This window comes from Chiloscyllium punctatum, chromosome 20 (assembly GCF_047496795.1).
Source record: "Chiloscyllium punctatum isolate Juve2018m chromosome 20, sChiPun1.3, whole genome shotgun sequence".
Taxonomy (NCBI): Eukaryota; Metazoa; Chordata; class Chondrichthyes; order Orectolobiformes; family Hemiscylliidae; genus Chiloscyllium; species Chiloscyllium punctatum.
The window spans coordinates 10,167,620-10,181,805 of record NC_092758.1 but is presented as its reverse complement, the minus strand read 5'-3'; the positions used below and the strand labels follow the sequence as shown (position 1 = coordinate 10,181,805).

General features: G+C 46.3%; 1 protein-coding gene across 1 annotated transcript in view; it reads right to left on the bottom strand.

Moving 5' to 3' along the window:
- Positions 1-14,186, bottom strand: part of gemin5 (gem (nuclear organelle) associated protein 5) — an 80,310-nt gene that overhangs the window by 56,047 nt on the left and 10,077 nt on the right. Inside the window, exons 4-7 of the mRNA XM_072590291.1 lie at positions 8,904-9,049; positions 6,997-7,110; positions 3,795-3,927; positions 1,881-2,046 (exon numbers count right to left, since the gene is read on the bottom strand). Of these exons, the coding sequence (XP_072446392.1) occupies positions 1,881-2,046; positions 3,795-3,927; positions 6,997-7,110; positions 8,904-9,049 (559 nt within the window). The remainder of the gene's footprint in view (positions 1-1,880; positions 2,047-3,794; positions 3,928-6,996; positions 7,111-8,903; positions 9,050-14,186) is intronic.

Genomic DNA, 14,186 nt, shown 5'->3' with positions numbered 1-14,186 from the left:
GAATACTTTCTAATAACCTCCAAGGTGAGACCGAATGGCCGGTGATTTCCTGGTCTATCCTTTTCTTTATTAAATAATCGGGTAACGTTAGTAGTGCTCTAGTGCTGTGGCACCTTGCCTGTTGGCAAAGGGGAGTTGAAAATTACTGCCAGGATCGCTGATATCTCCTCCCTGAATGTGCTGGGCCACATCTCATCCAGTCAATACTCACTTCGAAATCTGTTAAACCTCTAGTACCTCCTCCTCTATCAATGTTAATTTCTCCCAATACTTCACAGTCCTCTACCCTGGTGTCTAAACCCGCGTCATCCATTTCCATTCCCAAAGTCTTCACTGAGGATTGGGCACACGTCTTCTGCGTCCAAACACACATTACTTCAATGGTCACTACTACTTCTTTAGTCATGCTGTTGCTCTTCATAAGGTTTTAAAAAAAACTCTTTGGTGTTTCCTTTGTTCTACCCACCAATGCTTTCAAATCCACCTTCACAGCATTCCTAATTTTCTTTTCAAGATTCCCCTCTACAATTCCTTTAGGGAGTCTGCACCAGTCCAAAGATGTGCAAGTTGGGTAGATTGGCCATGCTAAATTGCCCATACTGCCCAGGGATGTGCAGGTTGGGTAGATGGGCCATGCTAAATTACCCATAGTGCCCAGGGATGTGCAGTCTAGGTGGATTAGCCACAGGAAATGCAAGGTTACAGGGATAGGGTGAGGGGAGTCTGGATCTAGGTAGAATGCTCTTCAGAGGCTGCTGTATGGACTTGATAGAATCCTTACAGCATGCCATTCAGTCTATGATTCTATTATGAAATGCATTGAGACCTCTGTGTCCGCCATAAGCTTCTCTTTCTTCTTAATCTTAACCTTTCTGCCTGTTGATATTCAGGTTCTCCGCTTTTGGTCCCACCTTTGTCATCACGGAAACACAATTGCCCTGTACTCTTACCACTTCCCCCTGGACTGCCTCCCATTGCTCCCACACTGTTTGTTTACTCCAAGTAGATGCGCCTAATCCACTGGGATCAAATCGTATCCTGGTAAAATTAGATTTTTCCCAGCTTAGATCTTTCATTCCCAGTCCATCCTGATCTTTTTCCATAGATCTGATTTATGGTCACCATCTCCAAAATGCTCCCTATTGAACCACCTTCCTCAGCTAATTTCCAATATTAGATTCAGAAGTGTCCCTTCCCTTGATCTATGCATTGGCTACAAGGTTCTGCACAATGCAATTGAAAAATGTTACTCCCTCTCTACCTTGCAAACTGAAACTAACCAGTTGGTTAATAACTGGGTGGTTACAATGCCCTATGATTACTTTCTTATTAAATTCTGCACTGGATCCTTTCTCTATCCCCACTTGTTTGGTGGCTTAGCACATACTCAGTACTGTGGTTGCTCCTTTTATATTTTTGTACTTTCACCCTAATTACCATATTTGATGATTCTTCCAAGATATTGTCCTTCTGCACACCTGGAATGGATTTCATGGCTGATATTGCAAAATCCTCTCCTTTTCTATCTCTTTCACCATCTCATCTGAATAACTAGAAAAACAGAGCTCCCAATCCTGCCCAACTTTCAGCCAAGTCATGGTCATAGCTATGATATCATATGCCCACACACATACACATATGTAACAATGTCCTCAATACATATATTGACTCCTATAGCGATTGTAAACCATTGGTACCCCTTGTATTGGGTGAGCAGTGCTAATGATGGTCAAGGCAAGTGGCACGGGCCAGATCACTCGTTAAAATAACAGATGCCTGAAGTGACTGAGATGCTTGTTCACAGTAAAACACAACAGAACATGACTGCTTCCTCAGAGAGGGGAGTGGAGCAGGTTTTGAAAACAATTTGAAGCCCTCACATCTCGGTCCATCGAGGTCGACAGCAACAGCTCACAGTTATCCTGCAGGGAGACCGAACTCAAGTTGAAGACAATCCTGCTGTGATTCTGTCCTTCTGATGACGACCCCAGCAGTGTCCATTTCTGCTTCCCCGTCTTGGTCAAATCCCAGAGCAGCAGCTCCCCCCTGCGAATAAAGACTGTCATGTTACACCACATCGGATAGTGCAGCCTCAACTGATCCACCAGTGCACCTCACGTCGACCACCAAGGTAATCAATTGGCCTGACAAACTGCTTTCAGGACAACGAGTAATCCACACCAGGTTTCATCATTAACAGGAAATAACTATTTCCTGTAAACAAACTTATGTTTACAGGAAACATCCTACGCTATGTGACTTAAACTACACTGCTTTAAAACTCCAAGTGCACACACGTACATTCACAAATCAGACAGATAAAAATCAAGTAGTTTGACACAAGTGTTATGGGTAGAAAATTAGACAGAAAAATAATTCCTGTAGATCAAAAGTCCAGATCACCATGTGTTTCACTCAGTTCGTGTCTTGCAATTTTAGAAATAATAGCACAATACTATCTGCAGAACAATGGTGGATCGTTGATTCAGTAGCTCATTGGTTGGCCCTTGGTCTTTTCTGAGATTAGCACTCTCACTTTTCAGAGTTTCTAGGTTCTTTTTTCCCTCGTCTTTTCTCTCTATTTGAGGAAGAGGGGTTCATTGTTTGCTGGCTCTGGAGATTCTGACTGCACTGCCCTCACATGTCTAATAAACTGTAGCTGGGCCAATCAAATGGTTATCGTCAGGCAGATATTCATTAACTCAAACACTTCTGATGCTGCTGTGTCTTAAACAACCTAACAATCCAAATGCTCTGAAGCTGCTTAGTTTTGTACAACTAAAAACATACGTCACTTAGAGTCATAGATATGTACAGCACGGAAACAGACTCTTCGGTCCAACCCGTCCATGCCGACAGATATCCCAACCCAATCTAATCCCACCTGCCAGCACCCGGCCCATATCCCTCCAAACCCTTCTTATTCATATACCCATCCAAATGCCTCTTAAATGTTGTAGTTGTACCAGCCTCCACCACATCCTCTGGCAGCTCATTCCATACATGTATCACCCTCTGTGTGAAAAAGTTGCCCCATAGGTCTCCTTTATATCTTTCCCCTCTCACCCTAAACCTATGCCCTCTAGTTCTGGACTCCCCCACCCCAGGGAAAAGACTTTGCCTATTTATCCTATCCATGCCCCTCAATTTTGTAAACCTCTATAAGGTCACCCCTCAGCCTCCGACGCTCCAGGGAAAACAGCCCCAGCCTGTTCAGCCTCTCCCTGTAGCTCAGATCCTCCAACCCGGGCAACATCCTTGTAAATGTTTTCTGAACCCTTTCAAGTTTCACAATATCCTTCCGGTTGGAGGGAGACCAGAATTGCATGCATTATTCCAACAGTGGCCTAACCAATGTCCTGTACAGCCGCAACATGACCTCCAAACTGATTTTTTTTTGGAATTTGTGAAACTCTCCTGACACTTTAGGTACACAGCAGTGTCCAAATTCCATTCTCGCTTATAATTTAAAACCAAAAACACGTGGACCTTACAATCAGCAGCAGATTACGTCAAAGAACCAGGCCATTTGGTCCATCAGGGAAAATGCGAGCAATACTGCTCCACACAAGCTTCGCCCCCCATTTCCTCATGTCCCCTGTCAATATATTCCTTTCTGCCTCACGGGCTGAGGGGGGAAATGGGAACACCCTTCAATCTTCTGAACAGCAGGAATACCCACCCAATGTGCCTTCACAGTGCAATCCCTTCTCACCCCGACATTGTTAGTGTCTGGTGCTATGCCCAAACCTTTTAACAACCTGATATACAGTCAGCTGATCTGAACTCCTTACCCAAAACAGCTGGAGAGTAAATGGGTGGGACAGCTTCGAGACCAATGTACTGTCAGCCAAATACGTTCCTTTATTCCCGCATCTGTTCCTCCGCCTCTTCGTTTAAGCGATGGCAACTTCAGAGTAATCACACCTACAAGAAAAAGCGAAAATTCAAGATTGTAGATTAGATTACTGGAAACAGGCCCTTCAGCCCATCAAGTCCACAGCAACCCGACGAAGCGCAACCCACCCAGACCCATTCCCCTACATTTATCCCTTCACCTAACACTACGGGCAATTTACCATGGCCAATTCACCTGACCTGCACATTTTTGTTTGGACTGAGAGAGAAAACCGGAGCACCTGGAGGAAACCCACGCAGACACAGGGAGAATGTGCAAACTCCACACAGTCAGCTGCCTGAGGCGGGAATTGAACCCAGGTCTCTGGCGCTGTGAGGCAGCAGTGCTAGCCACTGTGCCACCCAGCATGCCAGTCTATTGACAAATTTTTCACGCAGAGGGTGGTACGTGTATGAAATGAGCTGCCAGAGGATGTGGAGGAGGCTGGTACAATTGCAACATTTAAAAGGCATCTGGATGGGTATATGAATAGGAAGGGTTTGGAGGGATACGGGCCGGGTGCTGGCAGGTGGGACGAGATTGGGTTAGTCATTTGTGATCAGTCATTTCTCGTGAGGCAGCCTGGAATGGTTTTTACTGTACATGCAAGGCGTTATATAAATATCGGGTTTAGGTCAGAGTGGTGCTGGAAAAGCACAGCAGGTCAGGCAGCATCCGAGGAGCAGGAGAATTGATGTTTCGGGCAAAAGCCCTTCATCAGGACTAGAAGCAGGGAGCGTTCAGGGTGGAGGCTCCCTGCTTCTATCCCTGAAGGGCTTTTGCTCGAAACGTCGATTTTCCTGCTCCTCAGACGCTGCCTGACCTGCTGTGCTTTTCCAGCACCACTCTGACCTAAACTCTGGTTTCCAGCATCTGCAGTCCTCACTTTTGCCCCGTTATACACGTGGCTCAAGGTCATTGGACCAGTGTGAAACTTCCTAACTACTGCAGTATTTGGTGAGAATCCAGTCTTAATACTAATACAATTTAATTCCACTTGAAATGCAAACCCTTCTTTATTTATGACCTCAAACTATCCCAATGCATCTTCAATCCATTGAAATATCTTTTGATTTTTGTTATTCACTCATGACAGGTGCATCACTAGGTCAGTATCTATTGCCCGTCCCTAGTTGCCCCTTGAGAAGGTGGGGGTGAGCTGCCTTCTAGAACCACTGCAGTTCCTGTGCTTAGGTAGACCCACAATGCCCTTTGGGGGGGAATTCCAGGATTTTGACCCAGAGGCAGTGAAGGAACGGCGATATATTTCCAAGTCAGGACAATGAGTAGCTTGGAAGGGAACTTGTAGGTGATGCTCCAGATGGAACTGGTCAAGGGTTTGGAAGGTGATGTCCAGGAACCCTTAGTGAATTTCTACGATGCATCTTGTAGATGGCACATACTGCTGCTACCGAGCATTGTTGGGGGAAGCAATGGATATGGTGCCAATCAAGCAGCCTGCATTATCCCAGATAATATCAACTTTGAGTAATGTTGCACCTGTCCAGGAAGTAGGGAGTATTCCATCACAATCCTGACTTGTGCCGTGTAGATGATGGACAGGCTTTGAGAGTCAGGAGGTAAGTAGGATTCTTAATCTCTAACCTGCTCTGAAAGCCACCGTATTCATATGGTTAGTCCAGCTTCTGGTCAATGGTAACTCCCTGGGAGTTGAAAGCAGGGGATTTAGTCACGGTAATGCCACTGAATATCAACTATGATGGTGAGATTTTCTCTTATTGGAGCTGGCCATTGTCTGGCATTTTGATGGTACAAATGTTACCCGAGACTTGCCAGCCCAAGCCTGGACATTATCCAAGTCTTGTAGTGTTTGGACTGATTCAGACCTCACTTTTCCAAAATTGGGGATTCCATGGGGTTTCCAGGCACAACTTCCATCTATGTTGGAAAAATGACTCTCTGGCTAGTGGAACAATCAGGCTCAAAGTTCCCTTAGCAAAACCATGCTCACCATTCCGAATCAACCTATAACTTTCCCATTCAACTATTACTTTTATCATGAATAATTACTTGCAGGGTTAATTCCATCCCCATGAAGTGCAGGTATCATTCCAATGAATCAACACTACATTACCCTGTCGCCAACACATCATCTGTAAGGCGTGAAACCCAGAACCGCTCGTGGTTAAACTAGCCTGGAGCCATAAAGGCTTTGGTTAACTGAAGATGAACTTCATGCTCGTCTGATTTTCTTACTTTTTTGAAACTAAGACACCATTTCTCAAAAGTAACAGCAGCCACTGAGCAACTCCAAAACATCCCAACTTCTCAATTATAACACTATCAACTCCTTCTACATTTTCATCTATGAATGTAAATGCAGTGTCCTTTAAAAGGGCCCAGTTCAATTCAGACACAGGGATAACACAACAACTTCCATCTTTCCATCAACTGGAAGAGAACATGGGCATCACTAGCTGGGCCAGCATTTATTGAACATCCCTAACTGATCCTTGAGCGGCTTGCTAGGGCCATTTGAGAGAGTAGTCAATCAATCTATTAACATTAATTGTAACTTGATGCTTCCATCTGTGGTGCTGACACTATCACCTACCATGTATTGTCAGCAATTAGATTTGATTCCTGACAGTATGAAAACAGGCCCTTCGGCCCAACAAGTTCACACCAACTGTCCAAAGAGTAACCCAACCAGACCCATTCCCCTACCCTATATATTTACCCCTGACTAATGCACGTAACACTATGGGCAATTTAGCATGGCCAATTCACCTGGCCTGCACATCTCTGGACTGTGGGAGGAAACCGGAGCACACAGAGGAAACCCACACAGACACGGAGAGAATTTGCAAACTCCATACAGACAGTTGCCCAAGGCAGGAGTTGCACTCAGGTCTCTGGTGCTGTGAGGCAGCAGTGCTAACCACTGAACCACCATTCCACCCCAAATTCTGGGTATTTCACTTTCGATCCCATTATGTATTAATAAATTTAGTTAGTCACCAATAATCCCCAAAAGGAGTTGGTAAAATAAATCTTTCACTCAACTTCACACCTCTAGGGAAAGAAATTTACAAGAAATAAGATGAAAACCATTTCTGCTGGAAAGTGAAAACGACCTTTGCCCTTTGTGGCGTTCCAGATCCGAATTGTCTGGTCCCTGCTTCCCGATGCCAAGAAACAATCCTTCGCAGTGTCCTCTGTCATGAGCTCACCATTCAGTCCCAGTGTATCTAGGGATGGAACAAAACATTATAGATTCAGATTTATCCTTGGCAAGTCAAAATGAAGTACAGCACTGATGAGAAAAGAGATGAGGTCTGATCTCAAACCTGGCTCTCCCAGGATAGGGACAGCAGAGGGTTAGGTACTGAGTAAACCCCCACCTACACTGTCCCCATTAAATACTCCCAGGACAGGCACAGCACAGGGTTAGGTACAGAGTAAAACCCCCCCCCCCCCTACACTGTCTCCATTAAATGCTCCCAGGATGGATACAGCACAGGGTTAGGGACAGAGTAAAATTCCTCCTACACTGTTCCCAGGCATTCCCAGGACAGTGACAGCACAGGGTTAGGTATGGAGTAAAGCTCCCTCTACTCTTTTAAACAGAGTTAAGCTTGCTCTTCAGTATGTCCATTAAACACTCCCAAGAACAGGTACAGCACAGGATGAGATACAGAGTAAAGCTGCCCCCTACTCTTAAAACAAAAGTAAAGCAGCCTATATTCATTTAGAGGGAGCTTTATGTTCAATTTACAGTTAGTGAGTTTTGAGAAGATTTGTAGCTCAGGTTGAGGTTCTGGATGTAGGTTTACAGCATTCCCAATCTAACACACACAGAACTAGATATAGAGTAAAGCTACTCTACACTTTTAAAACAAAGTAGATGTTCCTCTACACAGTCATCAAACTCCCAGGGCAGATATATAGTATGGGGTTATGGACAGAGTAAAGCTTTCCCCACTCATTCAAACTGAAATCAAAGCTTCCTCGACCCTATCTCCCATCAAACACTCCCAGGTTCAACAAGTTTTGTACAGTGCCCAGTTCTAGTCTCCACAGACCAAAAAAAAGTAGTCACTGAAATAAGTTTGAAATAAGATTTACAGCAATAATACCAGAATGCAGCAGAAGTTATTACTAACAAGCAAGAACAAACAGGCAGTGTTTCTTTGCTCCAGAAAAGAGAAGGCCAAAGGCTGATGTGATTGAATTCTATAAAAACATTAAAAGATTTGAGAAATTTGAACCATGTAGAGTCAGTGCTGCCATTTGTGGGGGAGACTAAAGCGAGGTGACCATGAATATGAAAGAGAGTCGCTGATAAATCCAACAGGGGACGCAGGAGAAACTTCTTCATTAATGCTGAAACTGCTTCGAATGTGGTCCTTGCTAGCGCTGAGTGAATCATTTTGATAAATTTAAAAGCAAACCACATAACGGAGGGGGAAAATAGTAGGGGACTTTGATGAAGTGACACACAGTGTGGGATAAAGTTCCTACAAAATGGAATTGGGGCTCTGACCAGTCAGTCCACAAACACCCTGTGTCTGCACCATACTAATGATGGACTGTAGTGGTTCAGCACTGAGTAAAGATGTTCATTTTATTTAACAAAAGGCACAAGCAGGTCGAGCACCTGTTGAATCATAGATTAGAATCCGAACACTGCTGAAAGAGGCCATTCGGCCCATTGAATCTGCACTGATTCTCTGAAGAGCATTCCACCGTCATCTCACCACTCCCACCCTAACCCTACCCCTGTAACTCTGCATTTCGTATGGCTAACCCACTTAGCCTGTAGTCCCCTGGATACGATGGCCAATTTAGCATGGGCAGTCCTCCCTAACTACACATCTTTGGACTGCGGGAGGAAACCGGAGTGCCCGAACGAAACCCACACAGACACAGAGGGTGGAATTGAACCTGGGTCCCTGGTGCTGTGAGGCAGCAGTGCTAATCACAGATCCACCGTGTCACTCATTGAACTGTTGTAATTGGGGCGATGGGACCTAGGTCCTACCTGAGGTGGCATCACTGAGGAACTGCGGCTCGCAGAGCTGCGGGCACCAGGACAGGAAATGAATCTCTCCATCATGACCCCGCAATCGGTGTATCACCTCTCCTTTCCGATTTATATCAATGATGACAATCATCCCATCTTTATACCTGCAAGGAGGAAGAGAAGGGAAAGTTAAACCAGGCTGCCATGTAAAGCCAGCATGTTGCTTGTGTATTTTTAACCACAATGCTGGAGGCATCTTCGAACCTGATCCGCCAAATCTCTGGACTAAAAGTGGAATTCGCCTTGCTTGATCATTGTTCAGCAGGTGCCCTGAAGATTATGAGGTAAAAACAATAACTGCAGATGCTGGAAACCAGATTCTGGATTAGTGGTGCTGGAAGAGCACAGCAGTTCAGGCAGCAAACAAGGACCTTTGAAATCAATGTTTCGGGCAAAAGCCCTTCATCAGGAATAAAGGCAGTGAGCCTGAAGCATGGAGAGATAAGCTAGAGGAGGGTGGGGGTGGGGAGAGAGTAGCATAGAGTACAATGGGTGAGTGGGGGAGGGGATGAAGGTGATAGGTCAGGGAGGAGAGGGTGGAGTGGATAGGTGGAAAAGGAGATAGGCAGGTAGGACAAGTCATGGGGACAGTGCTGAGCTGGAAGTTTAGAACTAGGGTGAGGTGGGGGAAGGGGAAATGAGGAAATGTTGAAGTCCACATTGATGCCATGGGGTTGAAGTGTTCCGAGGCGGAAGATGAGGCGTTCTTCCTCCAGGCGTCTGGTGGTGAGGGAGCGGCGGTGAAGGAGGCCCAGGACCTCCATGTCCTCGTCAGAGTGGGAGGGGGAGTTGAAATGTTGGGCTATGGCGCGGTTTGGTTAATTGGTGCGGGTGTCCCGGAGATGTTCCCTAAAGCACTCTGCTGGGAGGCGCCCAGTCTCCCCAATGTAGAGGAGACCGCATCGGGAGCAACGGATACAATAAATGACATTGGTGGATGTGCAAGTAAAACTTTGATGGATGTGGAAGGCTCCTTTGGGGCCTTGGATAGAGGTGAGGGAGGAGGTGTGGGCACAGGTTTTGTCTGTACTGTTTGTCCTGCTCGGGTCCGAACTCATCTCTATCCAAGGCCCTAAAGGAGCCTTCCACATCCATCAAAGTTTTACTTGCACATCCACTAATGTCATTTATTGTATCCGTTGCTCCCAATGCGGTCTCCTCTACATTGGGGAGACTGGGCGCCTCCTAGCAGAGCACTTTAGGGAACATCTCCGGGACACCCGCACCAATCAACCACACCGTCCCACGGCCCAACATTTCAACTCCCCCCTCCCACTCTGCCGAGGACATGGAGGTCCTGGGCCTCCTTCACCGCCACTCCCTCACCACCAGACGCCTGGAGGAAGAACACCTCATCTTCTGCCTCGGAACACTTCAACCCCAGGGCATCAATGTGGACTTCAACATTTCCTCATTTCCCCTTCCCCCACCTCACCCTAATTCTAAACTTCCAGCTCAGCACTGTCCCCATGACTTATCCGACCTGCCTATCTCCTTTTCCATCTATCCACTCCACCCTCTCCTCCCTGACCTATCACCTTCATCCCCTCCCCCACTCACCCATTGTACTCAATGCTACTTTCTCCCCACCCCCACCCTCCTCTCGCTTATCTCTCCACGCTTCAGGCTCACTGCCTTTATTCCTGATGAAGGCTTTTGCCTGAAATGTCGATTTCGAAGCTCCTTGGATGCTGCCTGAACTGCTGTGCTCTTCCAGGCCCTGAAGATTATACAGGCACGATCAGAACATGATTTAGCACAGAAGGAAGCCAGTCCTCTCTCTCCAAGCCCTTTCAAAGAAAATTTGTTTAAACAGTCTCCTATAATAAAAACACAAATTAATGGTCACCAGCAACTTACATAATGAAAGGAAACTTACTAAATCAAAATGATGCTGTCCAGGATGACGATGCACTCTGCTGGTCTTAAAGTCTCTGTGCCTCCTCTCCAAAGCCCCTCATGTCGTCCTCTCTCTCTCTCTCTCTCTCTCTCTCTCTCTCTCTCTCTCTGTAAGGGCAGCTAGCCTAATGTCTCTCTCCCATCTTCTCCCTGTAGCCCCACAAATATTGCCTCTTCACATAATGATCCAAATCATTTTTTTTATATAAAGAAGCAGGGAGGTGACTGATACCTGCGATGGGACCATCTCATCAGTAAAGGCTGGGTCCGCATTCATCAGAGTCCAGAAAAATGCAAGACAATCTCACTGAAACATGCCAGGTCTTGAGAGGACCAGACAGGATGGATGTTGGGAGTTTGTTTCCCCTTGTTGGAGAGACTAGAACTGGGCAAACAGTTTACAAATAAAGGGTCTCCCATTTCAGATAGAGATAAGAAAGGGGCTTTTTTCCTCTCAGAGTCATCAGTCTTTGGAAAATCCTCAGAGAAAGCGGAGGAGGCAGGGGCATTGAATATTTCTTAAGTTGCAATGCAGGTAGCTTCTTGACTGACTAGGGAGTCAAAGGCCATTAGGAATAGGCAGGAAAGGGGCTCGGAGTTCACAGCTAGCGAGGACCTTATTGAAGGTGCAAGTGTACGTTCTCCTGAGCCTAGATCCCTGCTGCTGTAAGTCATGATTTAATCTGTCTCCACCACAAATGTGTCAGGAGCTAACCACGCAGAGAAAATTGCCACCATTTTGTTGTTTTGCCAATTCACCTCCCACCTGTGCCCTCTGGTTTTCAGTCATTCAACTAATGGAAACAGTTTCTCTCCATCTACTCTCCAGACCCTTCGTGACTTGGAAAACCTCAGTCAACTCGCATCTCAATTTTGGCTTCTCTCAGGGCAGAACAATCCATCCATGTAACCGGAATTCCTGGAACGATTCCATACATTTTCTCTCACGTCTTCACAACTTCCAAAATGTCCGTTTCCCAAAACTGGATGCAACACTCATCAAGGCTGAACCTCTGTTTTAGACATGTCTACCCTTACTTCCTTGCTTTTGCCTCTATGCCCACCACCACCACCACAAGGACAATGGGGAGTAGGCAGTAAATGTTGGCCCACATCCCATGAATGTACAAAAATTATTCCATTCAGTATCTTCTCTGCTTCACCAACCATGGTATTGCCATCTTCAATGGTTCCTACATATAAACTCCCAGACCCCTTACTCCTGCCAGCCCTTAATAGTTGTGCACTGTTATACAATGCACTTTGATACTAATCCAAACAGATCTCACAGCTGTTTATGAGATCACCTTGTTTCCTGCACTCTTTCATAAAATCATGGCACCACTGGAATTGGCTGCCCATCCCTAACTGCCCTTGAACTGAAGGGCTTTCTAGTCTAGTTCAGAGGGCAGTTAAGAACCAACCGCACTGCTGTGGGTCTAGAGTTACAGGTGAGGATGGCAGATTTCCTTCCCTAAAAGGACACTAGTGAACTAGATGGAGTTTTTACAAATGTATAAAATCATGAGGAGCATAGACAGGGTCATTTTCCCAGGGTGGAGGAGTCCAAAACTCAAGGACATAGGTTTAGGGTGAGAGGGGAAAGATCTAAAAGGGACCTAAGGGTCAAGTATTTCATGCAGAGGGTGGTACGTGTGTGGAATGAGCTGCCAGAGGAAGTGGTGGAGGCTGGTACAATTACAACATTTAAAAGGCATCCAGATGGGTATATGAATATGAAGGTAAAAACAATGACTGCAGATGCTGGAAACCAGATTCTGGATTAGTGGTGCTGGAAGAGCACAGTTGTTCAGGCAGCATCGAAGGAGCTTCGAAATCGACGTTTCGGGCAAAAGCCCTTCATCAGGAATAAAGGCAGTGAGCCTGAAGCGTGGAGAGATAAGCTAGAGGAGGGTGGGGGTGGGGAGAAAGTAGCAGAGTACAATGGGTGAGTGGGGGAGGGGATGAAGGTGATAGGTCAAGGAGGAGAGGGTGGAGTGGATAGGTGGAAAAGAAGATAGGCAGGTAGGACAAGTCCGGACAAGTTATGGTGACAGTGCTGAGCTGGAAGTTTAGAACTGGGGTGAGGTGGGGGAAGGGGAAATGAGGAAACTGTTGAAGTCCACATTGATGTCCTGGGGTTGAAGTGTTCCGAGGCGGAAGATGAGGCGTTCTTCCTCCAGGCGTCTGGTGGTGAGGGAGCGGCGGTGAAGGAGGCCCATGACCTCCATGTCCTCAGCAGAGTGGGAGGGGGAGTTGAAATGTTGGGCCACGGGGCGGTTTGGTTGATTGGTGAGGGTGTCCCGGAGATGTTCCCTAAAGCGCTCTGCTAGGAGGCGCTCAGTCTCCCCAATGTAGAGGAGACCGCATCGGGAGCAACGGATACAATAAATGATATTAGTGGACATGCAAGTAAAGAGTTAGACAGAGGGGTCTGTTTCCGCACTGTACATCTCCAAGACTCTATACACCATTCAGGATGGTCACCAGAGTCAAGATTTACATTCCAGATTTGTAAATTGAATTTAGGATTTCACCAGCTATCAGGGGATTTGAACCCCAGCCCCCAGAGCCTAACGCTCTAGATCACTTGCCAAGTGACATTCAGTACTCCACCATAATTCCCCATTCACAAGAATGAGCAGGACCTCCAAAGATGATCGAGTGGCTGCAGTGCTACATGTTAAAGCCTGCTCAGCCATCTCATTACCCCCGAGTGGACTTTGAAGAGGAGCTGGGGAACTCTTGGTGCTGTCTTGGGGTAAATACGTATCCTCGAACCAACAGGGAGTCTGATCATTTAATCAAGGTCACAATTCTTTTTGTGGCAGTTACTCTTGTGTACATTGGCTGCCATGTTTCCTACATTACAATCGTGACTGCACTTAAGAGTCATAGAGATGTACAGCTGTGATTCTGTTATTCTTACATGAGATGTGGCTCTGACTAGGCCAGCATTTACTGCCTACCCCTAATGGCCCAGAGGACATCCACATCGCTGTGGGTCTGGAGTCACACATAGGCCAGACCAGGTAAGGATGGTAGTTTCCTTCCCTAAAGGACATTAGTGAACCTGACCCTTTGGTCCAACTCATCCATGCCGACCAGATATTCCACATTAATCTAGTCCCACCTGCCAGCACCTGGCCCATATCCCTCCAAACCCTTCCTATTCATATACCCATCCAAATGCCTCTTAAATGTGGCAATTGTTCCAGCCTCCACCATTTCCTCTGGCAGCTCATTCCATACAAGCACCTGTGTGTGAAAACATTGCCCCTCAGGTCTCTATTAAATCTTTCTCCTCTCACCCTAAACCCACGCGCTCTAGCTTTGGACTCC